The 27,504-nt window shown below is 38.0% G+C and overlaps 1 protein-coding gene across 1 annotated transcript; it reads left to right on the top strand.

Moving 5' to 3' along the window:
- The first annotated feature begins 890 nt into the window (after positions 1-890).
- On the top strand, positions 891-27,440 carry LOC137024834 (lipid scramblase CLPTM1L-like). The gene is made up of 17 exons (XM_067392756.1): positions 891-1,091; positions 1,186-1,280; positions 3,903-4,072; positions 7,584-7,728; positions 7,827-7,914; positions 8,034-8,151; positions 8,289-8,383; positions 8,715-8,799; positions 8,902-9,005; positions 9,111-9,155; positions 9,252-9,302; positions 9,499-9,581; positions 10,090-10,124; positions 10,222-10,277; positions 10,384-10,428; positions 23,479-23,594; positions 27,356-27,440. The coding sequence occupies exons 1-17, from the start codon at positions 891-893 to the stop codon at positions 27,438-27,440; spliced, it is 1,617 nt and encodes a 538-aa protein (XP_067248857.1).
- The last annotated feature ends 64 nt before the right edge of the window (positions 27,441-27,504 follow it).

Genomic DNA, 27,504 nt, shown 5'->3' on the forward strand with positions numbered 1-27,504 from the left:
AAAAAACAAAGACGTTAAAGGTCTTGAATTTACAGTTCATTTCTTTATTTTACTAGCAAATTTTTATAAGCATAAATTCACAGACTTAACTTATTTTTCACATGAATTTATGCTACAGTGCAAACTTTATTTGTTTTGTAGTAGCCTGTTCATGATACATAAGAAATCTTTAAAAAGCTGTATGTTCACTGGATCAAGAAATAACTTTCATAATGAACTTTATAAACAGTATTTCTTCTCTGCATTTAACTAAACATTTCAAATCTTAGCTTGCTTCCTAACCTAGTTATCTAATAAACCTGACATTGTATATTAGAAATATTGTTGGCTCTTTAATGAAGTGCTTTTATTCTTTTGTAAGCGTCTACTAAATGCATAAATGTAAACAATACTTTTTTTTTCTTTCTGTATTTTGCTTATGCATCTCTTTTTGTTATTTATTTTTGGCTTTTTTATTCATGTATTTATTTTTTTTAGAGGGAAAAATCTCAAAAATCACAAGCGCATATTCTCATTGCGACCGCAGGGTGGCGCTCTCCGCATTCATCCCACTCAAACCTGCCCACAAATACAATATTCTAAGATGCTGGTCGTATATGAGATCGTGGGGTTGCATATTCGGGAAATTTGATGTAATTGAGTATCTCCGCTCCAGTCTTTGTGCTCTGATGGTTTAATGCCTTCTGTCAATCACTGAAACACCATCTCGCTGCAGCACTGATGCTTTCACAGCGCCTGGAACAAGACTCTGCATCATTTCCCCTCCGCGAGCGCACAATGAATGAATGAACGAGGCAAGTGATGCTGTGCTTTGCCAGCTAAGGGAAAACGCTAAAAGCTTTTGTTCTGTATTCGTCCCCTTTACAACAACGACTTGGCGTGGCGTTACGATGTTCCCGTCGTGCTATTCTAAGCCCAAAAATGGCTCGCAGTTCAAGATGTCTTACACTAAAGTGATTTTTGGGGTGTTGGTGGTGTATGTCCTCCATACCTGCTGGGCCATATACGGCTTCATTCACACCAAACCCTGTGATAGCGCCAAAGGGGACAGCTGCGTTACATCTTATCTCACTGTCAAGCCTCGACTTCAGGTGAGAGTATCTCACTTAACTATCTTTGTCAAATGTATTGTAAGTCGTCCATTGCTTTAAAAGGATACAGTTACTGCATGTAATCTCTCAACAGCTTAGTATCTATTCCGCTGTGGACCCCAGTGATGAAGCTGGACACAACCTGCTTTTCAAAGTGGACAGATTTGATATAAACACCAAGTTTGAAAGGTAAGCTGACCTTTTGTGGTTTGTTACCCACGTGGAAAAGATAAATTTTTTAGTTTAAGCATAATTTTAGAGTACTCATTACGGAAATAATATGCCCTACACTAAAATAATATAAGATACTTGATTGCAAAGTTAATGTAATGTTTTTGAACATGTTAGTTGCAGTTCAAGGAAAAGGAAAATGTCTTGTATTAAATGCAACTAGTCAATGCTTAAATAATCTTTATGATATAATTTCATTATGTTGTCTTTGAAATATGGTTTAAAGAGTAGGCTACTGCTGAATGTACTGACAAGGATTTAAGGGTTATTCTGTCATTATTTACTCACCCTCATGCCGTTCCACACCCGTAAGACCTTCTTTAATCTTTGGAACACAAATTAAGGTATTTTTGATGAAATCTGATGGCTCAGTGAGGCCTGCATAGGGAGCAATGACACTTCCTCTCTCAAGATCCATAAAGGTACTAAAAACATATTTAAATCAGTTCATGTGAGTTCAGTGATTCAATATTAATATTATAAAGTGACGAGAATATTTTTGGTGCGCCAAAAAAAAAACTAAATAACAACTTATAAAGTGATGGCCGATTTCAAAACACTGCTTCATGAAGCATCAGAGCATAATGAATCAGCGTATCGAATCTGGCGTTTGAGCGCCAAAGTCACGTGATTTCAGCCGTTGGCAGTTTGACACGCGATCCGAATCATGATTCGATACACTGATTCATTATGCTCCGAAGCTTCATGAAGCAGTGTTTTGAAATCCCTATGAAGGCCTCACTGAGCCATCGGATTTCAACTAAAATATCTTAATTTGTGTTCCGAAGATTAATGAAGGTCTTACGGGTGTGGAACAGCATGAAGGTGAGTAATAAATGACAGAATTTTCATTTTTGGGCGAATTAACCCTTTAAATATCCTATTTGTAATAACACATTTGTAAAGATGAAATTGCAATTTAGTACATTTAAAGGGATAGTTTACCCAAAAAATGAAAATTTGATGTTTATCAGCTTAAGCAGATAAACATCAAATTTTCATTTTTGGGTGAACTATCCCTTTAAAATGTATACTTCTTTAAAGCATGACAAAATATTTTTAAACTATAGTGATTTAAAACAAACTTTTAATTTGACATTACGAAGTGCACTTTTTAAAAATGTACTTAAAGGTATAGTTCATCCAAAAATGAAATTTACTCACCCTCAAGTTGTTGCAAACCTGTATGAGTTTCTTTGTTTTATTGTACACAAAGGAAGATACTTGCAAAAATGTCAGTAACCAAACAGATCTCGCCCCCCATTTACTATCAGAGTAGGAAAAATAAATAATATGGTAGTCAATGGGGGGCGCAATCTGTTATATTCTTATATTCTTCCAAATATCTTCCTTTGTGTTCAGAAGAACAAAGAAACTACAGGTTTGGAACAATATGAGGGTGAGTAAATGATGACAGAATTTTCATTTTTGGGTGAACTATTCCTTTAAGAGTGTTAAGATAGAAACATACTCCCTTTAATACACTTGAGTGACCTTTTATTCATTAATATTATATTACAACCCCAATTTCAGACTGTTTTGCATCAGCTGAAATTGGGCAAAAATTCCACTGGCAAAACTGCAACAATCAGTATTCTCATTTCCCAAATGATTAAAAAGTGTAATTAAAAAGGAAAGGTAACATAGTGGTAAACAAGCCTCTGTCCCAACTTTTTTGGAGTGTGTTGCAGCCATCAAAATCTAGATTTGTTCATATCTACAAAATACAATTAAGTTGGTTAGTGAAAACATTAAAAATCTTTTTGTGCTTTTGGCAGTTAAATAAAGGTTAAAGAGGTAACTTTTCTGGAAATGGGGTTGTTTCTGCAAGTGCAGTTTATATTTTATTATTTTAAGATTTGAAGTACACTACAAGTGCACATTCCATTCAATTAAGCAGACTTAAGATAAAAAACGTAATTAAACTTTTTAAATGATTGTAGCTGTTCTGTTGTTGATGAGAACATGCCTACACAAGGTTTTAAATGATAACAAAATAAATAACTATTTGAACATTTTCTGACTGGGACCAGTTAAAAGTAATTAGTTCTGTTAGTTAGTAGAGAAAACATAATTTGTTTGCAAATGTTTATTTTAAGCCTCTTATTCTTTATGTCCCTCATGTTCCTTTTAATGCATTCTTTTATTTCTTTTCAATTATTTTCTTTTAAAAATGTTTTTTTTTTGTTGTCATAATCAAATAATTTTATGTGACACTCTAAAAACAACCATTTTCCTTGCACATGCCATTTGGTTTAATTTTAATAATAATTTAATGACATTTGGAATTTTTTAAAATGTGTACCAGTATATATCAAAGTATCATGGTATTTATCATGTGATACCATCACACTACCATAGGATCACCACAATACATTTTTGGTAGGGCTAGATGACAATCTTATTTACCATTTAGTTACAGAAAGTACACAGCGGCTCAGAAATGGTGATCTGGTGAGAAATTGATACAATTTTAGAAACTTTTACTTAAATTTTTTGACCAGTTTTATTGTATGCGAATATTGAAACTGCATTGTTTGGTTCCATACAATGATAGCATACAATGTTTTGCGATTACAGGAAGGTGAGTGTCGCAGTTCCTGAGATGACCCAAAACAATGGGACCCTCCATGCTGTGGTGTTTGTACACAAGAGTGGAGTTTTGCCTTGGAAAGACAGCAGACATGTGCGGCTCGTGGCCCGTCTCACCTCTCAGGTGATCCTTCTTCAGTCTGGAACCACCACTAACCGTGAGGTATTGTAGCCAATTATTACTGCCCACAAGTCTTCAGCAATCTTTAGTTCAGAATACTTGAATTCCTCCCAATCTTCAGGAAAAATCAGGTGTCAAATATTGTGGCAGTTTATTGCTGCCCTAATTAACCTTATAAAAAAGAAGTACATTTTGGCATACTTTTAAAAAGACTACTTTTTTACAGAAATAATGGCCCGGTTTCACAGACAGGGCTTAGCCTTAGCCAGGATTAGGCAATAGTTCAATTAGGATATTTAAGTAGCTTTTATAAACACGTAAAACGTATTTTAAGATTGCTTTCAGTTAAAGAAGCTCAAACATGCATTTTAGTTTAGGACTAGCTTAAGCCTTGTCTGTGAAACTGGGGGAATGAATATGTTTAAAAGAACATACTTAAAGCTGCAGTCCATAAGTTGCCTCTTTGCCGCCATCTCTGTTTGAAACCTGCAATTGCAGTTATTTGCGGAATTATCATATTTACATGGGTTGTGCATTGGCACGGCTCCTCAGTGCGGATGAATCTAATGTTATGAGGAGAATGTGTGGCTGTCAGTCACCGATATGGATACTGTACAGGTACTTTGGAATCTCACAGATTGTAATCTTGGAATTATGGCCAAAATAAGAATTTTTACCAGAAAAGCAACAAATCTGCCACTTTTGTTCTGACCAACTGAGGAAAAAAAAAGCATTACAATAAATCGCAATACCAATGGTGATTAAATCTAACGATCGCTTAGCTCATATCACATCAAACTATGCAAATTATTATTATTGTTATACTTTGTTCTCAAATTGTTAATGTTAACAACATCAGCATTGCATGACCGTGTGTATTTAGTGTAATATTAGCGTTACCTGTAGATTTCATTTTCTGTAGAGTCTAATCACTAGCGTTAATTTGTCATGCCATACAATCTGCCATCAAAATTAAAAGTTTAATTATTGCAGCTGCTGTGAGATAAGGTTATAAATGATCCATCTCCTGCAGCATCCTCACATGATATAGCCTACTAGCTGGGGACTCACTCTTTATGTAAACAGATGTGACGTAATGACACAAAGACTAACGGCGGCAAGCCGAATTTCCCACAGAAATTACTGAATTAGAAAACATAATTATAAGCTTGCCATTGTGAATCGGACTAAGGTAAGGAGATAGATTTGAACACTGGCTGGTTATGTACTTGCTCAAAAATTGATTTGGGAAAATTTTTAACCAAAAAAAGTTACGGATTGCAGCTTTAAGTGAATGTAATGTTTTCGAACAGTTAACTGCCTGTTATTTGCAATTAAATGAAAATGCATTATAGTTTAAACTTATATTAAATTCACTTATATTAAATAAGACTGCTTAAGTGAGACTTAAGTATATACTTAAGTACAATATGTACAAATATGTAATTTAATAATTACTTCTGTTGTCTTTGAAATATGGTTTAAAGTGTACTGCCCAATGTACTGACAATACTCCCATATCCATATTGTAACATGTATGTTCTGTTTTTGTTTAGTTTTCACTCAGCTATGTTTGTGTTTGCCTGGGTTCCTAGTTAGTTTCTCTGTTTGTTAATTAGTTTCCATAGTTCCTAATTCCACGCACCTGTTCTGTTTCTCTTTTGATTACGTTCTCTGTGTATTTTCTGTCTGTTTATTGTTCCATGGCATCAGTATTAATGTGTTTGTCTGTTTTTTTTTTTTTTCTCCTGCGATTTCTTATGTATTCCCTGTTGGATTTATTAAAGACTATTTTGTTCCTTACTCCTTTGTCGTGCGCTCTTTACAGTCACAGCCGTGACACATATGCGCACTTTTTGTGTATATTTGAAATGAAATAAATAGATTGTATTGAATGTCAGCTTGCTTATTTTGCTCAGTATAATGATTTATTATGTCCACATGTCATTTTAGCAGTAAACTATGCTTCTAACCTCAGCTCTAGAGCTTTAGTTCCAACCACACAAGTTTGCAACACTGTTTGTGAATGTTCATTGGAACTATAGTTTTGGGAATTGCCAAATCGTTTTAATTACATTGGTAACAACTGAATTTGCGAACATAGTTGACTAATGATGCTTTTGGGAAACACACATCTGGATAAGAGCATCAACTAAAAGCTTTAAATCAGCTTTACTTTCAAGTACAAATAAAGTTGATTTAAAGGTGCCCTAGAACTTCTTTTTAAAAGATGTAATATAAGTCTAAGGTGTCCCCTGAATGTGTCTGTGAAGTTTCAGCTCAAAATACCCCATAGATTTTTTTTTAATTCATTTTTTTAACTGCCTATTTTGGGGCATCATTAACTATGCACCGATATATAGGTTGCGGCCCCTTTAATTCTCGTGCTCCCCCGCCCCCAGAGCTTGCGCTTGCCTTGAACAGCATAAACACAGTTAATATAACCCTCAAAATGGATCTTTACAAGATGTTCATCATGCATGCTGCATGTATACATCGGATCATGTAAGTATAGTATTTATTTGGATGTTTACATTTGATTCTGAATGAGTTTGAGGCTATATGATCTGTGGGTAAAGCTAACATTACACACTGTTGGAGAGATTTATAAAGAATGAAGTTGTGTTTATGAATTATACAGACTGCAAGTGTTTAAAAATGAAAATAGTGATGGCTCTCTTGTCTCCGTGAATACGGTAAGAAACGATGGTAACTTTAACCACATTTAACAGTAAATTAGCAACATGCTAACGAAACATTTAGAAAGACAATTTACAAATATCACTAAAAATATCATGATATCATGGATCATGTCAGTTATTATTGCTCCATCTGCCATTTTTCGCTATTGTTCTTGCTTGCTTACCTAGTCTGATGATTCAGCTGTGCACAGATCCAGACGTCCTGCCCTTGTCTAATGCCTCGATCATGGGCTGGCATATGCAAATATTAGGGTTGTACATATTAATGATCCCGACTGTTACGTAACAGTCGGTTTTATGTTGAGATTCGCCTGTTCTTCGGAGATTTATATAAGAAGGAGGAAACAATGGAGTTTGTGACTCACTGTATGTCATTTCCATGTACTGAACTCTTGTTATTCAACTATGCCAAGGCAAATTCAATATTTAATTCTAGGGCACCTTTAATGCTTTTAGATGATTCTCTTATCCAGATGTGCATTTCTCAAAAGCATCATTAGTCAACTATGGCCGCAAGTTCCATACAAAACTGTATAAAAATACAGTAAAGTGAAGTATTATCTTACTTCATCAATCTATGTAAACATAGCCTGTGTACTAAATTAATATGTTCTCTACTCCAAAGCTTATATACTGTAAAAAAAAAAAAAAAAAATCTCAACTGAGGACCAAGTTTTACTTACTCCCAAAAGTTGAGAGAACTTTTTTTTTTAATTTGTCAATTTAAATACATTTGACAAATCAATTGGATAAACACAGTAAATTAAGTTTAGTTGAATAAAATCAAAAAAGACTTTTTACAATGTGCAAATACACCATGATAGATGTGAATAGAGAACTTGAAAGTGGATATATTTTCCTTTGTAAAGGCACCAGAAGAGCAGCAGATTGTTTCTTACTGGAGATCACGCCTTACCTTGAACGTGATGAATGAGGATTTCACCTTCAACAGTGCTGCGGTGCCCAGCGACCTTCGCCGCTATATGAAAATGTGAGTTATTATCTGAAACCTTGATAATGTGTATCTGTGTCTAATATCTTACCTGGACATCCAATCCTGTTTGTTTCACTTTCCTTTTATTTCCTCAGAGTTGAAGATGGAAAAAAGGAAAAAAGGAAACTGTATCTGCCACTTATACTGGTTGATGAACTAAGAAGTCGATTAAAGGACTTAATTGTATGTAAAATAAAAAAGGACAGTTATAAAAAGACGATTTTATATAAGATTTTGAAATGAAAAAAAATTATTTAATGCGTTTAATTTATGAATGCAAGTTTACGTGTTAAATTACACAGGAGATAAACAGCACCACAAAAGCAGTCCCGCTGACAATATCATATGACACCATTACCTTACGTAAATTCAGAATATGGATCCACATACAAGCTGTCATATACTCACTCAAACATTTTGGTGAGTGACATACAAATGCATGACATATATGCATCAAATACAAAAATAATTCAATAACTAGATTCTCAAGTTTTCTCAGGTTTAATGTTTAATTCTGTATTAATCATAAGCATGTTTTTCTACTTTCCTTCTTTCAGGATTTTCGGAGCAGAATCTTGATGAAATTAAAGCCATGTTTGTTGAGAGTGGGCTGCACATCTTGGCTTTGTCCATTCTAGTGCCTGCATTTCATGTAAAAATACTTTATAAAAATATGTATGTTAGGTTTCACAGACAAGGTTAAAGGCAAGTTCCAGCCTAAAATTCATGTTTGAGCTGTTTTAACAGAAATCAACTTCCACTCACATATCTTAAAATGTCACTGCCATTGTTTTGTCTCAAGATGCACATCATTTATGTTTTTTTTTTTCTAAGACACATTTATAAAGCCACTTAAATGCCCTAATTGAACTAAGGCCTAATCCTGGCTTGATCTAAACCCTATCTGTGAAATGTACTTAAACTGTTTATTATTATATATTATTATTATTATCTTACCAATAATGGAATATTCTGTTTTGCAGCTCTCATTTGAGGTTTTTGCCTTCAAGAATGACATAAGGTTCTGGCGAGAAAAGAAGAGTTTAGCTGGTATTTCTAGAAGATCAGGTACTGAAAAAATAGCTGCTATACTTTGGTGCGACAAGAAAAGCCACAAATAATTTGTCGCAGTTGGGAAAAATGGCTATAAAATCTTGTTTGTCTTTGCAGTTGTGTGGAGATGTTTCAGCACCATTGTAATATTCCTCCATCTACTAGAAGAGCAATCCAGCTGGCTTATTCTACTTCCCACTGGGATCTCAGCTCTAATTGAGGTATAAAAATAGATAAAATGTGCTCATTTTGGACTGCTGGCATTTATTTTCGGTTTAAACCAAACATGACTTTTCCTCCACTATCGTTTGTTCTTGATTTTGTAGTTATGGAAAGTGAATAAGGTCTTAGCACTTTCACCCACATTTCATGTAAGTGTTTAATACTTATACTTAGTAAGCACAGTATGGTCTTTTTTAGGAATATGCGACTCATCTTACTCATTGTAATTTTTTTTTTTTTTTAAGGATGAAAGAATGGATGATTTTGAGCGTGCAACAGAAGACTATGATTCTAAGGTGTGAGCAAATTATTTTTGAAGCATTTAAATTTATTCATTGAACCATTTAGATCATTATTATTCCTGTTTTCTGAGGTCCTGTAGAATTAACATTCTTTGACACAGGTTTTTTTTTTTTTTTTTTTGGCCTGTAAAAATGTTTTTTAATCTGATTTTTAAGTAGTTTCACAAGGACATTCTCTTTACTTGTACAGGCCATGAAGTTCTTGTCATACCTGATGTATCCATTGTGTATCAGTGGGGCCATATACTCATACTTGTATCTCCAAAATAAAAGGTAACATTTTTACTTTAATGAAGTATTCTCTCTCTCTCTCTCTCTCTCTCTCTCTCTCTCTACTGGAAAGTTTGTGAACCCATAAGAATCTTCTATAAATTTGACCTACTTTGAAACTGAATCTACCTGTAAGTCCTCTAACTAGATAAAGAGACATCCAGTTAAACAAATAACACTGCCTATTTTAACTTATAATAAGCGAAATAATCCAGCATTGAACATCTTTGCTGTTATCTGGTGTGACTCCCTTGAGCAGCAACAACAGCAACTACATGACCATGTAACTGTGAATCAGTTCTATATGTCAGCTTGAAAATATGTTGTCCATCCTTTCTCCTGACAACTCAACTCATAAATCAGAAGGTTCTATTTTGAATTCATCTGTCTATATAGGTCATATTTATATGGAAAATTCACAAAAAAAAGGTTCACATTTTTTTTTTTTTTTTGTAATTGTATATATTAATATATGTATTTATGTTTTCATTATGTTGTATACTCTCAATAGTTGGTACTCTTGGATAACCAATGGCCTTATTAGTGGTAAGAGCTTTATTAATAAAAAGTGTTAAGTCACACTTTATTACTTACTGCACAAAGGAGGTCAAAATGAAAGTTCTTCTTCTTTTTAAACATTAAGGTGTTTATGCGTTTGGATTTCTGTCAATGGTTCCTCAGCTGTTCATCAATTATAAGGTTTGTTTATAGTCCAGCTCTAAAATACAGTTCTACTGAAGTTGTCTTTTTCCTGTACTGTTTCCTCTGAATGTTCCTTAAGTGTGTCTTTTGCTTTTCTCCACAGTTAAAATCAGTGGCTCACCTCCAGATGTCCATCTTGATGTATAAGGTATGTTACAGTTAATTTAATGAAAGATTGATTTTCTGTGATCTTTTTCAAAATATACTGAAATATTCAGAACTCACAACCCAGTCCAAAAAGACCATTAAAACTAAGAGGCTGCTCACATAGGCCGCATTTACACTGCTGGTCTTGATTCCCAGTTTCAATTTCTTGACAATATCTGATATTTTTTTGATGACCAGCTTACATCTTCTTTTAAAAGTGACCCATATCCGCATTTACACTACACACTTGGCGACACAACACAATGACCCGGAAAAGCTTAGGCCAAAAAAGGAAGTAAAAATTGCTCAACATACAATGGACGCATATGAAATGATAATACAAGATTTTGCATTCCTCACCATCTTTAAAGATCAGCAAAACCTTGGGTTGAGCCTTCATCCTCCATGTATGAATCACATCGACAGGGAATATACCTGTCCACTTACATGGAAGATGCAAATGCAAGTATCCAAATCATATCAGATTTATTTCCACTTATAAATGAGGCCTGAGACCAATCTGAGAATATTGGAATCCATGTGCTTTTTTCCTGCTTGCAATTTAAGAACGTATAACAATACTAGGGGTGGGAATCGCAGGGTACCTCACGATACGGTACGATCACGATACATGGCTCACGATAGCGATAATATCACGATTCAGCGATTCTGTGATAATCGATATTTTGCTAGACAATCCTATAATGATACATCACGATATCTGTCTATTTATGAAAACAAAATGCCAGTGAAAAGGTTATGTTTTCTCTCCTTATCCACAAAACGGATAAATCCACTATATGCAGATTTAATGGTGTTCACTTCACCGAAAGCAACAAATGAGGTGCATTTTATTGACCATCAGCTAATTTCAAAATCAAAGACCACAATAGGAGAGAGCGTCAACTGCACTGGTAAGGTCTTATTACTTTTAATGAAGGTAATTGTGTGTTATGCGTCTGCGACTTACTTTCACTTTCATATGCGGCAGTTTGCACGTCAGCTTGCTGAAGAGATACTCAGCTGTTCATCTGCGGCGATGCTTGATGCAGTAGCGTTGTCATATCTGACTCTCACACGTTTCAGTTTTAGAATTTTTTGGAGAAGTAAAATTTACACTTGTGGTTTCAACAACCAGATACATGCATAGACAGTTTTGACTGGAATGCGTCCCAGACCTCCTCCTGAAGGGGTTTGAGCGATCGGATTTAAATCCATCTAAAATGCGTTTCAGAGGGCATTTAGACCTGGCCTTTTCACGATTGGATAGCTATTCGATCAGAGAAAATACATGAAGTGACCAGGTGCTAACAGACCCATTGAGGTTCTTCACAGAGCGCTTACACAGATAGCACGGGAGCGTTCGAAAGCAGGCATCTATCAGCAGTTTCCATGCTTTCAAACGCTCTCATGTATAGAACGTCAAAGATGTTAACGTTTGTCACATCAATGGTATATAAGTGCGTCAAGACTTTGAACTTAAACGTGGCTGAAGCATCTATTTTAGGCTACTCACACTTCTCTATGCCATCCTGTTAAAAACCTCTTTTTCTTAGGCTAGTTAACTTATGTTCATGTTTCCCACATTCATGTGTTGAGTGCCGCCTTGAAGTAAAGACGCTTTGAACAGAGAAGTCTATTTATAGCGTTTTATTTTATGAATTAAAATATTGATATTTGGCGCAGCGATACTATTCTCGTATCGTACAGAGAAGGACGACGATATATCGCCATATCGATATTTTGTCCCACCCAAACAATACTGCATGTACCTGGGTAACACAAACAAATATTAGGGCTCATGAAAATAATCAACAAAAACTGTACGTGTACAAAGTATATCATGTGAAACCAAGAGATAATAATGTATGTCACATGAAACACTAAATACTCCAGTCATAAGACTATTCTTTTCAGAATTAGAGTGTAGCAAAGCCTCTTAAAGGTGCTAAAGAGGATCTTTTCATCGACTGAGAAACCAAAGACTGTTACTGAGTTTTTGAAATGAGCGCATGCGTAAGAACAACCCCCCTCCTTCGAAGGAACGCCTCCCAAAACTCGTAAACACTTGTATTGGAACAAGAGTGTTTACCACCGGCATTCGCTGTGTTGTGTTAGTGGATTGATTATGTCGGACTCACCGCAGGTAATTCATAATCTGCAGTTGTTACTCCTGTCTGCGGACAATCGTTTACGCGTCTCAACCAATCGTTTACGCGTCTCTCACAAGGAATGTCATGGCAGTGATTGACAAGCCAGAGGGCCAATCGTTTACGCGATGATCGCGTAAACGACTGGCTGATGTTTTTAAGGCCCTACCTCGTGCACAGATGATGTATATTAATATTATTCCTTTCAGGATTTCATAAAATCTTATCTACTTTTGGATCACTTGTAAATGGTACTACAATCATAGATATTAAAATTTAATTACAGAATTTAATCATTTTTAAATATGAGAATCACACACCTATATGAACAAACAACCAAACAAAAAACACTACAACCCAGACAAAACCTTCTGACGCATATTCTGGATCAGTCTAATGACTGGTTTAACCAGCATCCCACACCTAGTTTAACAGTTAATGATCCACCCTGACCAGAAGGAGCTCTGGAACACTGCTGCAATTAGACACTGGCTAAAGTATCAGCATGTACACCTGCATCAGCCTGATCAATGTTCCTGTCAACATCAGGCTAACATGCATTCTCTCTCAAAGGTCTGTCCATTGTGGCCTGTAGCATGCGGTACAGTCAGGCTACTAGGCCATTCATCTACACTTAACTGGACAGAACCAGATTCAGAAAGGCCAACTTCTGGGGGTTCAGACATGCCACCATTCTCTCATCTAGTTCATTGACAGGCAATGTCAGCCCCACATTTTCGCTCACAGACAGACTTGACCTACTTCAGACAGACTTGACCTACTTCAGATTCTTGCAAGAATCATCTTCAGAAACCTTGTTCTGAAAAGGCAGGAAGTTCACTGGCATAATGAGATTTCTATGAACAACTTTCTCAGTTCCAGTTAAATAATTTCTGATTTGGAAAGTATGAACCTCATCATTCCTGTCACTATGTAGATGTGACTCTCCCATCTATCAGCAGTTTTCCTCTTGCCACACTCACCCTTACTGGCCAGCAGCACTCTATCACTGATGTTCACTGGAGCACCTTTCTGCTTTTTGTTGTAGAGATTTGCATGCCTCTGTTGTTGTTTTGAGGCAGAATATTGGACTGCTTTCATAGCTTGTGCAAAATCATCTCTGAAAGACTGCACATACTGGTTATAGTTGACCACCTTGTCATCAAGCAACACAGAATCAAACATCATGTCGATGGGCAACCTGGGAGTTGTACCAAACATCAACTGCAATGAAGGAAAACCAGTTGTCTCATGAATTGTGGCATTATAGCAAAAAATGAGAAACTTCATAATTTGAGGCCATTTGTGCTTTGCTTTAAGTGGTAAAGCACAAATCATGTTGCCTAATGTATGGTTGAATCTCTCAATGGTCCTGATACCCATCGGGTGGTAAGGAGTCGTGTGGGATTTTTGAACACCAGCAAGCCGAAGCATTTCAGAAATCAGGCTGCTTTTAAAACTTGCTTCCTGATCTGAATGTACTCGCTCTTTACCACTCAGGAAAGGCGTAGATGCAGAAAGTTGTCCCATAACTGCTTCGCAACTGCATTTGTGGATTTATTAGGACAAAGGTAAGTCTGTGTCAGCTTAGTAAAATGATCTGTCACGACTAATACATCCAGAGACTTTGGCTGCGTTTACACTGGCACGAAAAATCCAATCTTTTGCTCACATCTGACACACATCGGAATTAGGTGCACACGTGTAAACACAAAAATCCACATGAGATCCGTTTTCCGCATCCGATCTGAGCCACTTCCAAATGTGGTTTTAAATCCGATAAATATCCGATCTCTGAACATGCGACCTACGTCAAAACACGCATATCCGATTCCCATTGTAATTCCAAGCCATCACAAGGCGAGGTCAGCACATTTATTTAAGCAATAAAAGATTGCTTCAATGTTGTATTATGAAGCACTATATTGATGTGGGAACTTTGTCTAACGTGAAAGAAATTGCGCACACACATATATTCAGCAGCAGAATTTCAAACTTTGCCCGGTTAATTTAAAAGACCGCCTTGTTGTTTTTCTTTTAAGCAAAAAGCTTCATTGTAGCTCTCTTTCTCTCGCGCATGCCCTCTCCCTCTTGTAAGTCTGTCAGCTCCTGCCTTGACAGTACTGGATCATCTGACAAACGAGATGGACCCAATCGACCCAAGAGGCTGTGGAAGCAGGTAAGCATATGGCTGAACATGATTGTCCTGTTGTCAGCTACTGTTCAGAATGGCAGAAATGTCCTCCTAAGAAATAGATAAAGCAGCATTATTTACCTCAATATCTGAACAAGACTTGTCATGTGTTTGTTTCTCAAAAGTATGACATGACTAGCAGAACACATCTTGGATGTTCTACAGATTCCCTACCTAAGAATCTTCTAGGAGAGCACCACTCTTGCAAGTCGGTGGAACACACTAGGTCGCACAAACGGTTGATGGCTGAGGGCATCTGTGACTACATTCTAAGGCGCAGGAATGTATTTGATTATATGGAGCGAGCTTTGCAACCCATCTTTGGTTGCAAGCATCCAACTTGGGTTTTGTAAGAATGTGGGTCAGCGGATTGTTGTCTGTCCATACTGAGAACTGCTGACCTTTGAGCCAGTGACTAAATTTGTCATATACTGCCCATTTGAGAGCAAAAAACTCTAACCTGTGTGCTGGATATTTTGAATGGGCATAATTAAATGACTTGCTATCAAAGGCTATGGGGCAAGCAACCACTCCACCCGCCACTACCTGAGAAAGCACCGCACTAAGCCCATTACTGGAAGCATCAACAGACAGCAAGAAGGGTTTACTAAAATCAGGGTGTGCCAAAATTACTCTTTCAAGTAAAGCCTGTTTCAGCGTACTAAACGCATCTCTACATTCCTGGGTCCAGTCAGAAGAGTGTCCTTTGGTATGTCATGCCTGATGTTAATGCAAAAAGGGGTCTACCAATGCGAGAACAGTATTCGATATACTGCCTGTAGAAAACCACCATCCACAAAAATGACCTTATTTTTGTCTGAGATGGAATATCAGTGCCATCTTCCATAAGATGCTGTTCTTTGATGCCTTCACTACTCACAATGTGTCCACGAAAAGGAAGGAAAGGTTTCATGAAATGGGATAAATGAGACATCTTTTGAGACAGTTTCAGATTGTGAGCCTCTGGAATACCATCTCTAGTCATTCCAAAGTAAGCTTCATCAGGAGCGAAAACGAGGATGTCATTGAAATAGCACAGCATGCTCCTGAAGTTCTGATCGCCAAATACATTCATCAACATCCTCATGAATGTTGCAGGATTATTGCACAGACCCTGCGGAAACCTGTTATATTCATAAAGACCAAATGCTGTAGCAAAAGCTGTGAATTTTCTGTCATCTTCATGTACTTTCACATTATAATAAACTGATGTTAAGTCCATTGTGGAAAAGAATGTGTTACCACCTAGAGCCGCAAGTGCATCCACTTGATGCATAAGAGAATCTTTGATGGTGGACGCATTCAGCCAGCGGAAGCCTGTGCACAGCCTATACATACCAGAGGTGATGCATAATCACTCATTGACTTTCTGATTATGTCACACTCCTCCATATCATCTAAGGCCTCTCGCAGCTTCTCATAGAGCTTCGGTGATAACCTTCTTAAAGGAAGTCTGAGCAGTTTAGTATTGCTTAGGCACATTCTGTGAATAAAATCTTACAACTGTACTGCCCGCAGATAAGATTTTGGGATCCAGAGTGACGGTATGTTTTATTTTTACAGTTCCTACTTTTGTAGGAGGATTGCACAAGAGTTGCATCAAAGCCCTTGTATCAGAATCTCTGCCTTGCAAGTCAGATACTCTCCCACAGAAATCACTTGATATCTTCGTGTCATAAATGAAATATTTTATGACATTGCTTCCCAAAATTTGTTCAGCATTTTGCCTATCAACAATTAAGGCAGGTACAGAGAAGGAGCAGTCGAACACTTTTATCTGCACCTCACAGTCACAATGGACTTGTTTTCTGACCACCATAGCCAATCAGTGTGAGCAGATACATCATCTGAGGTAAGTCATTTTGCTTCAATGAGTTTGGACAGGACTTGTGTACTCATTGTACAGGCCATAGACCCAGCATGCTTTGAGCACCCTTCAAGCATGCTTTGAAGCGAAACAACATTGTGTATTAAAACATCAGTAAAGAACAGATCATCATTTGTGTTAAGGCACATTTTGTAAAATCACTTTTGTATTTGTCATCAACACTACTGCAAAACTCAATAAAAAGATGGCAAATCAATATCGTCACTATCAGGGGACATTACGCATGGCTCTCCACTAGTCCCCTCCTCATGTGGGCCATCTAGTTTCCCAGCTGACAGAGTCAGGACTGCTCTGTTGAACTTGTGGTTTGTGGACAGTCCTGGCAGAGCAAGCTGATGCTCTGTGGCCTGTTGTGGAAATTCTCAATACAAATCTGACTTCACCACTGACAATTCAAACAACCTCCAGTTGTCAATATAATATATATAATACTCAGTAATACTACAGTATCTCGAGGTAATTTCCTTCTCAAATACTTCTAATACATTTCCAATACTTCGAGGTAATTCCCTTCCCAAAGTAAGGTGACGGCGTCCCGTCAAGAAGCTACTATCACTACCTCAATCATACATGAGCGCACAGGTCTTTAGCATCTATACACTCTCACCGTCCTTCTCAGGTGTACGCTGGTCCGACAGAGGATCATTAATACTAACTCAGAGTATTACAGCCTCACCCCGAGGTCGACTCTATAGTCTTCCAACACTATTACTGTCTCTGCTGTGGTCTTTTGAGCGTTTAGTACTTGTATTCCTTAGCTGCGCAGCATATACCTGACACGACTTCCAAGTTGCTCTTTGTAGAAATGAAGTTTTATTTACGGCCGGGAGATCACTGGTCACAACAACCAAGTGAGTCTCAATGAATAGAAAGATACATGCACATTTAAGTCTTACAGTTGAGTAAAAATCAATGTCTTCATCACTGTCATTTGTTCTCGTGATTGGTTTGTAATGATCTAAGCTAAGCAATTAGAGTACCGCAGACCAGAGTACCGCATCAGATGTAATCAATCATGTCACTGGTCTTTGACCTGAGCATCCTTAGTCTGCATTTTCTGTACATTTCGTGTTGACATAAAATATTTCCATCACAGGCCATAGTCATGACAGTCAAAGCATAGATGGTTTATTCCACAGTGTGAAAAAGTATTTGAAAAAGTACATGACGTGCATCGCCACATACTTCACATGCTCCATTTTGTTTGATTACATCACTCCTTACTTTATGTTGATGTCTGTAGACTTTTGTTGTCTGCTGACTATAGCCCTGGTCCAAAACTCATTCCAAAAGACTGATCATGCAACTCAAAGACTGATTTTGAATACACCATGAGTACACTGCTCAGCATCCTGAGGTGGCACTACTGCTGTATTTTTCTCTATACCACAGCCATGGGTACACAAAATATCTGTTTACTGAGTTTGACACGCAATGCCCTCACATGTACATTAGACCTGCGTTGAAGGAGCTTACTCTCCCTGTGATACTCATCCAGTCTTACCTGCACATCAGCTGCAGTTTATTCATCCAGTGGCTTACACTTCAATATTAGAGCCAGCTCTGGATCAGGGTAGTTCCGAATGAACATCACAGTGACTGTCTCTTCAGTCCAACCCCAGCGATGTCAGAAGCATTGTGCAGGCTAATCCAGTAGTTTCTCATTTTTCAAAGGCGAGGTGGCATAAAAATCTGCCAAAGGAATGCACAAATACACAGTATCACTGCAGTGTTGTTTGATCAGTTTAAAAATGGCTTTGGACAATCACTGAGGTCAATCAGTGCATTATTTCTCAGTCCAAACTTTACTACATCACTCGCTTTGCCCTTCAACTTTGTCAGTACTTCACCAGCTTGGTCTTTCAAGGGCACTTCACGCTTTCTCAAGCACATTTTACTGTCTCCACCCACTCATCAACACAAATTTTCTCATCCCCAACACCTCTAAAGTTAACATCTCATTAACATCTTGCTTAACAATTAAGCAAATTTTTGACAGTTCACTTATATTAATAGTTGAACCACTTTGCTTATTTTGGCCAAAAACCCCAGACTCAAGACCACCAGACTGATGTGATTGAACTTTAGTACACCCCTCCCTCTTCCCATATTTATCTGACTACTAATAACGTCCATAACCGCTGTGCACTCATTTGTCTATAACCCTGACAACTCCTTCACTCACAGTTGTAGCGGTGTGTTATCTGCATTGTGTTGTGTCAAATGCTCTCAAAACGCTGCAATTTCTCTTATCAAATCCTCGTTTATTTAATCTGGGTAACACAAATAGATATGAGGACTTGTGCAGCAATTAGAGCAACATGTGGCAGCAATGCGCGACACTGATAAAGATAAAAATTAATGTCAAGAAAACCACTTCAAGAAAGAAAATAATCAACAAAATGTGTGTGTACATCACAGAGGTCAAACTCAAAGTCACAATTATACAAGTATATCATGTGAAATCATCTTTTATACAAAATATGGCCCTTATTGAATCACCACTTAAACTTGTGTGACCTACCGCTGTGAAAACTCATGCAGACTGGGAAGAAGCAAAGTGCGCCCATCCCCCAAATCAGCATGGCGGCCCGGAAAGAAAGATAAAAAAAACAAAAATAGACAAGGAAAGTGGAATCACAAAATAATGTTCTAAATGCACACCTGCTACACATGTTCTTGGGTCATATCCGATCTGTGCCACATGGGAGGAAAAAATCAGAATTGGGTCACATGAACCATGTAATGCGACCATAGATGACATTTTGCATTCCGCTGTGCATGTAATCATGCTTAGCAGACGCCTGACTGTTGTAGACCTACTTGCAGCTCACATCATTCTAAAACCACAGCACTCAAATTAAAGAGTTAAAAAAACTAAATTGACCACAAGCTGTTAAAACTTGTGTATGCATTAACACATGAGCACTAGGGGTGTTCGATTCCATGTTTTTCAGAGTCAATTCGGATCCCCGACTTTGTAGGACACCGCAAATCAAATCTGCAAATCAACTCAATTTGCTTCATTTACATTAAGTCAAAACAGGGTCAGCAACATAAGAATACAAGATTGGTGTCATTATTACACTCTAAATGTAGGCTATTCTTTTTTCCAGCACAAAGCCTAAAACAACCTTTATTAAAACAACACACTTTTAGTGTCACTGGCCAGATTAGTCCAATTTAGAGATGACATTACCTTGAAATGATGCATCATCATCGTTTCCTAGTTGTTGCCAATACTACCTAATTTTAGAAAAGTCACGAGAAAAGGCCTTGGTTGAATATTATTTCAGAGTTAAATAAAAGAGAGAGAAGGTAATGTATACTTTAATGAATTCATCTAATTCATCTAAATGTTCAATTGAGGGTAAAAAAAAGCACATTGTAATCTCTTGTAATACTGCAAAAAGCTGCCTGGACAAGATCACGTTCAAGATACTAAAAATAATATCAAGTCCAAATACACACAATAATGTACACTTATTAATGTGTTTATTCTTGTTGGCATTTTTTTTTTTTTTTTTTTTAAATTAAGATTAGTTTAATGATTGTGAAAATAAATTAGGATACCATGGTAAACCAAATAAAAGCTGGCACAGTATAAAATTACAGCGTAAATGGCTGTTATTTAATTGTAAATAAGCTACATGTAGGATAAAACTATATGACTGTGATGTTATTTCTGTGCTCTCTTACACACGAGTGAGCGTTTTCAGACAAGCAATGGCTCTAGGGCTATTAAGAGTCGAGGAATCGACTCTTTTGGATTCGACACCCCATTACTAATGAGCACCCACATTAACACATCAGCGGCACATATTTAGTGTTAAAGGGATAGTTCACCCAAAAATGAAAATTTGATGTTTATCTGCTTACCCCCAGTGCATCCAATATGTAGGTGACTTTTTTTCTTCAGTCGAACGCAAATTATGATTTTTAACTGCAACCGCTGCCGTCTGTCAGTCAAATAATAGCAGTGGATGGGAACTTCAACTATAACAGTAAATAAAACTTGCTTAGACAAATCAAAATTAAAACCTGCGGCTCGTGACAACACATTAATGTCCTAAGAGACGAAACGATCGGTTTGTGCGAGAAACCGAACATTATTTATATAATTTTTTACCTCTAATACACCACTATGTCCAACTTCGTTCAGCTTCCTGTTAGTGAGGTCAAAAAACGCGTTCTGTTGACGGAAGTGATGTCTCGCCCATATACTTCAATGAGCGCGAGACATCTCTTCCGTTGTCAGCGCGATCAGACCTCACTAGCCGGAAGCTGAACGAAGTTCGACATAGTGGTGTATTAGAGGTAAAAAATTATATAAATACTGTTCGGTTTCTCACACAAACCGATCATTTCGTGTCTTAGGACATCAATGTGTCGTCACGAGCCGCAGGGTTTAATTTGGATTTTCCTATGGAAGTTTTTTCGACTCTTATTGTTCAAGTTCCCAATCACTGCTATTATTTGACTGACAGACGGCAGCGGTTGCAGTTAAAAATCATAATTTGCGTTCGACTGAAGAAAAAAAGTAATCTACATCTTGGATGCCCTGGGGGTAAGCAGATAAACATCAAATTTTCATTTTTGGGTGAACTATCCCTTTAAGAGACTTGCCTGCACAGTTGTAGTGAGGTAATGAGGAGGAAGTATTATTTAGATCAGTGGTTCTCAACTGGTTTGGCCATGGGACCCACATGGTTGTTAAAGGGATAGTTCACCCAAAAATGAAAATGTGATGTTTATCTGCTTACCCCCAGTGCATCAAAGATGTAGGTGACTTTGTTTCTTCAGTAGAACACAAATGATGATTTTTAACTCCAACCGTTGCAGTCTGTCAGTCGTATAATGCATGTCAATGGGAACTCCATCTATAAGAGTCAAAAAAACATGCACAGACAAATCCAAATGAAACTCTGTGGCTCGTGACGACACATTGATGTCCTAAGACACGAAATGATCATTTTGTGCGAGAAACCGAACAGTATTTATATCATTTTTTTACCTCTAATACACCATTATGTCCAACTGCCTTGAGCATCCGGTGTGTGAGGTCTGAATGCACTCTGATGCCGGAAGTGATCTCTTCTGTCATCAGAGTGCGTTTTCAGACCTCACACACGTATGTTTTTTTCTTTGACTATGCACTCCGCGACACAACCCACCAGTTGAAAAACACTGACTTGGTGAAAGGTCATCAGACATGTTCCTGGCTGTGTGTAGCACCTACTGCTCTGCATATCCTTCAGAAGGATCTTAACGTTAGGGCTGAAGCTTATTTTTAATAAGGTAACTGATCATTTAGTTCAATGGCCATAAACATCTCAGGAGAAAAAAAAAAAATGTAAAATTACATTTATATATATTTATATATATATATATATATATATATATATATATATATATATATATATATATATATATATATATATATATATATATATATATATATATATATATATATATATATATAATATTTAAAGGTGCTCTAAGTGATCCTGGGTGGAGTAACTTCCTGTTGACGTTCGAAGTGTTGTCAAACAAAACAGAGGTTAGCCAGACCCTCCCTCCTCCTCCTCCTTCTCCCCCTCCCCTCCGTGCTTCCTGAAACAGTCATGAACGCACATTTAAAATCATTCTTGTCGGTTATTGGCTGGAGCATGTTTATTATGATTCGTGGTCCAGGCTGCATCAGTTTGTTTTTATTGCCATTTCGGAGCTTGTGGCGACTACAGAGACCGCTTTTTTTTACAGTATGTTCAGGGGACAGGCAGCTAGCGGATAGTGAGGAGATGTTTGCTGTATGTGACAAAAAATGTTTTGGCCTAAAAACGCGTGACATCACTTAGAGCACCTTTAAATATCAGAACATTACCTGTTCTGAATGGGGAACACCAATCTTACATCTTTTTAAAGTTGTTTGAGCTTAAAGCTGCAGTCCGCGATTTTTCATCTTTGTCGCCATCTCTGTTTGAAACTTGCGATTGCAGTCATATGCAGAACAGTTATCTGTACGTGCGTTGTGCGTCGGCACAGCTCGTCAGCACGGATGAATCTAATGCTTGCTGTCAGTCACCGCACCGGTGTGGATACTGTACTTCTGAATCACAGATTCTACATCTTGAAAGTATGACCAATATAAGAATTTTCACTGGAAAATATCAGCTGAACAAGTAAGTAACATGTCTGCCACTTTTGTTCTGACCAACTGAGGAAAAAAGCATTAGGCCTACAATGAATCGCGCTGCCAATGATGATTAAATCTAACAATCGCTTAGCTCGGATCATGCCAAACCGTGCAAATTATTATTACTGTTATACTTTGTTCTCAAATTGTTTTTTGTCTTTTGCTTTTTGACTACGGGTGAATCTTCAGTTGTCACTGATGATTGTCATTTGGACCTTTCTGGATTACAATCCGCCATCAAAACTATAAGTTTAATTATTTCAGCTGCTGTGAGAAAAGGCTATAAATGATCCGCTAAGAGCAGCATCCTCACATGATAAAACCAACTAGCCTGGACGGGACTCCTTCCTTTCTGTTTACGAACGTGACGTAATGACGCACAGAGGAACTGCTGCATGCTCGAATTTCCCGCGGAAATCCACCATGTCGCTCTTATTATAAAACATTATTACATGCTTACCATTGTGAATCGAGCTAAGATAATGAGATAGTTTTGAACACTGGCCGGTTATATACTTGCTCAAAAACTGATTTTGGATAATTTTTAACCAAAAAAAGTTACGGACTGCAGCTTTAATAGGAAGTTTTAAGATTTCAATATAAAGAGACTCTTTCCTTCTCAGGGCTTGAACACGTTCATCAGTGATGTGTTCAGCGGAATAATAACAACCCCTGGACCCCATCAGTTGGCGTGCTTCAGAGATGATGTGGTCTTCCTCATCTACCTCTATCAGCGCAGGTGGGAAAATATACAGTTGGTGCATGTGGAATAGGATGGAGTGAACAGGTCAATCCGCAAAAAGCGACTTTCAGAAATGTTGCTACATTTTCATTAACATGACATTAGTTCAGTTCTTTTCCTAACATATCCACTTTTCCACTAACAAGCTATTTTTTTCCAGTAGGTTTCTGTAGCATTAATACAATTATCCTAAACTGTCCTCTATCACTGGAGGATTGGGAAGATTCAGTTTTAGTTTGGATGGTTTAAATCAAATGATTCACAGATTTCTTCTCTAGTCCCTGCTGCATTTTCCAGTCTTATATTAAATATTTAGTAAATTGGTTCATCGCTGTTTTTAGCACTTTTTGTATTTTATTACGTGTAGCCTATAAGGTTTAATGTTGTGACCCTAATTGAAATCCTTGTTTTATTGCGTCAGATGAATATTTATATACAGTAAACTACCATTCAAAAGTCTGGCATCAGTAATTTTTTCAAAGAAATTAGCAATACTTAAGAAAACTAATGTTACAAATAAATGTTATTACATTTTTTTAATTTTACTACCTATTCATCAAAAAATACTTTAAAAAGTATCACTGTTTACACAAAAAAGTTTAAGCAGCATAACTGTTTTCAAGATTGATAATAATGAGAAATGTTCCCTATCTGTCAGTCACTTCGACATGGTGTTGAAGACTGACTCTAGGGGTCGTACCTGGGAGCTCCAATCACCTCTGATATTTATCATGCTCAGATGACCATGATCGCTGCCTCACGTGATGGGGTCATTTCAAAATACTTCAGCCTCTCCACGTGGTGGTCCTTCTGCAATGCACATGGCTGTCACAGCTAGCACTGAGAGCAATATGAGGGCAACAACAGGAGCATTTCTGCCTGCTCAATCCCTATGAGCCTCCTGTTCCACGTCTTGAACGTTGCGCCCAGTGGAGTTCCCGGATGAGTTTGACATTACGTCACATGTCGAACCTGATTTCTCTTTCTGGGATCCGGATGAGCTGTTGATAGCAGCAATAGAGGGTTGGCTAATGCCTTCTGATATGGAAGACTCATCTGGGCTCCCACCCTTGGGTGCAGTGTGTCTCTGAGTTGGCGGCCATGCTTGCCCAGGCGGCCGAGAGCATTATGCTGTAGTGGAATCCTCCGCACTTTCCTGAACACTCTTGGTTGGATGTTTGGTGTCTGGGCTCCAGTGCCTTTCTTCCCGGAAGTACATGAAGAGCTCATAAATGACTTGTTTCCACTGAGCGGTACGGTACAGTACAGTAGAGTACGGTACGCAATTATTTTCAAGTTTCCATTGTCAGAAGTTGTGAATGGTACCAAAATACCGATCCATACTGTACCACTTTTTTGGGGCCCTTCTGTTGTTGTACCTAGGATAATAGTACCAATAGTACCAGTACAAAAAGGGTGGAGCTACACTCGCTGCAGAACATTGATTGGTTGACAGAGAATTATCACTTGCGCATGCTACAAGCGGAATGACAACATAATACCATTGCAACACAATGTGTATTTTCCGGCTGAATACACACAAAATACACTATATTGCCAAAAGTTTTGGTACGCCTGCCTTTCCATGCACATGAACTTTAATGACTTCCCATTCTTAATCCATAGGGTTTAATATGGAGTTGGCCCATCCTTTGCAGCTATAACAGCTTCAACTCCTTTGGGAAGGCTTTCCACATGGTTTAGGAGTGTGTTTATGGGATTTTTTTGACCATTCTTTTAGAAGCGCATTTGTGAGGTCAGGCACTGATGTTGGCGAGAAGGCCTGGCTCACAGTCTCCACTCTAATTCATCCCAAAGGTGTTCTGTCGGGTTGAGGTCAGGAATCTGTGCAGGCCAGTCAAGTTCCTCCACACCAAACTCACTCATCCATGTCTTTATGGACCTTGCTTTGTGTACTGGTGCACAGTCATGTTGGAACAGGAAGGGGCCATTCCCAAACTGTTCCCACAAAGTTGGGAGCATGAAATTGTCCTAAATGTCTTGGTATGCTGAAGCATTAAGAGTTCCTTTCACTGGAACTAAGGAGCCAAGCCCAACCTCTGAAAAACAACCCCACACCATAAACTTTTACCAAAAGTTTTTTTTACCATAAACCCCACCAAACTTTTCACTTGACACAATGCAGTCAGGAAAGTACTGTTCTCCTGGCAACCACCAAACCCAGACTTGTCCATCAGATTACCAGACAGAGAAGTGTGTTTCGTCACTCCAGAGAACACCTCTGCACTGCTCTAGAGTCCAGTGGCGGCATGCTTTACACCACTGCATCCAACGCTTTGCATTGCACTTGGTGATGTAAGGCTTGGATGCAGCTGCTTGGCCATGGAAACCCATTGTATGAAGCTCTCTACACACTGTTCTTGAGCTAATCTGAAGGCCACATGAAGTTTGGAGGTCTGTAGCTATTGACTCTGCAGAAAGTTGCCGACTTCTGCGTACTGTGCGCCTCAGATGCGCATGTGCTGACCCTGCTCTGCGATTTTACGTGGCCTACCACTTTGTGACTAAGTTGCTTGTTTAGCTTGTTTTGATCTCTCATCTTTGAGCTCTTTTATGGTAACTTGTTTTTCCCCAGATTCGTACCCAAGGCTTCCTCGTCCTGAGCTACCGAGCAAGCTTGTTATGTCAGAAAAGCAAAACATATGGAGCTAGTGAAGCAATGCAAAGTCCAATCGTAATCGTAACTGTGTATGAAAACGATTAAAAGCGCTTGCTTTTTTACTGCCTCTAGTGTTCATTTCTGTTGGAAACTGCAGTGATATGTACTGGCATCAGTACTGGTACGTATTTTTGCGACTTGCGAAAACGTTCCCACAGGTACGTCTTTCCATAAGACCTGGGGTGCTTCTCAATATCCCTCCTCGTTTCCTCGCTCCTCCGTCCTCCATCCTATGACCCGGAAAACGATTGAGCTCAGCCATCTTGAAGGACATCTCAATTCTCTAATTGCACCGTGAGGAGGCGAGGAACGAGGAGTGAGGAGGCTTCCTGAGGAGTTATGAGCGAGGATACATAAGTTTTTCTCATTATCACATTATAGTATTTATTATATTTTTTTAAATAACCAAACTTTAACAACATGTGGGTAGATCCCGAGTGTAGCTGACGACGCTTTGAAGTGACGCTAAAGGGAGCGAGGATTTATCATTTCACTTGATTCAATTCCTCTGTCCTCTCGTTTTTTCCTTGCGTCCTTCCCTCGCATCCTGGAGGGGTGGAGCTAAGACGCGAGGAAAGGAAGCAAGGAAAGGAAACGAGGATGCACAAATAAGAATTGAGAAGCACCCCAGGTTAGAAGTATCAGAGGTGATTGGGGCTCCCAAGTACACCCCCTAGTGTCAGTCTTTGACACCACATCTCATTCCCTCCATCAGGGAACAGAGGTTACAACAGTAACCAAGATATTTCTTGCACACCAAATCAGCATATTAGATTGATTTCTAAAGGATCATGTGACATTGAAGACTGGAGTAATGGCTGCTAAAAAATCAGCTTTGGAATAAATTACATTTTGAAATATATTAAAATAGAGATTTTTGGTGAAATGCATGCAGACTTGGTGAACATAAACAACTCCGACACCAAACTGAATGGTAGTATGTATGTAAGCTTTACTATAATTATCATTAGCTTTTAGCTTGATAAGCCACAGTTATGAAGTATTTTTCCAGTCTTTATTGAGGGTACAAATATCAACCATTGGAATGTAATGGAAATGTTAATTTCACTGTCCTCAGGATTTACCCAGTGAGCAAATCCAGGTCACGTGATTACGGGGCGCCAAACAGGAAGAAACCCAAAGGAAAGCCACATGAAGATTAAGTGTCCGCAATGTTCTCTGACAGCTTGCGCTCTCCATGCATGCAATACAGGAGAAATGCTAAGA

Source organism: Chanodichthys erythropterus, chromosome 2 (genome assembly GCF_024489055.1).
Source record: "Chanodichthys erythropterus isolate Z2021 chromosome 2, ASM2448905v1, whole genome shotgun sequence".
Lineage (NCBI taxonomy): Eukaryota > Metazoa > Chordata > Actinopteri > Cypriniformes > Xenocyprididae > Chanodichthys > Chanodichthys erythropterus.

What these genes read in the sequence shown, in the direction of transcription:
- LOC137024834 (XM_067392756.1), top strand. Translation starts at nt 891, where the DNA reads ATGTTCCCGTCGTGCTATTCTAAGCCCAAAAATGGCTCGCAGTTCAAG. An exon ending in AGCTGTTCATCAATTATAAG is followed by an intron (nt 10,278 to 10,383) that starts GTTTGTTTATAG and finishes TTTTCTCCACAG; the next exon opens with TTAAAATCAGTGGCTCACCT. An exon ending in TGTCCATCTTGATGTATAAG is followed by an intron (nt 10,429 to 23,478) that starts GTATGTTACAGT and finishes TTTCCTTCTCAG; the next exon opens with GGCTTGAACACGTTCATCAG.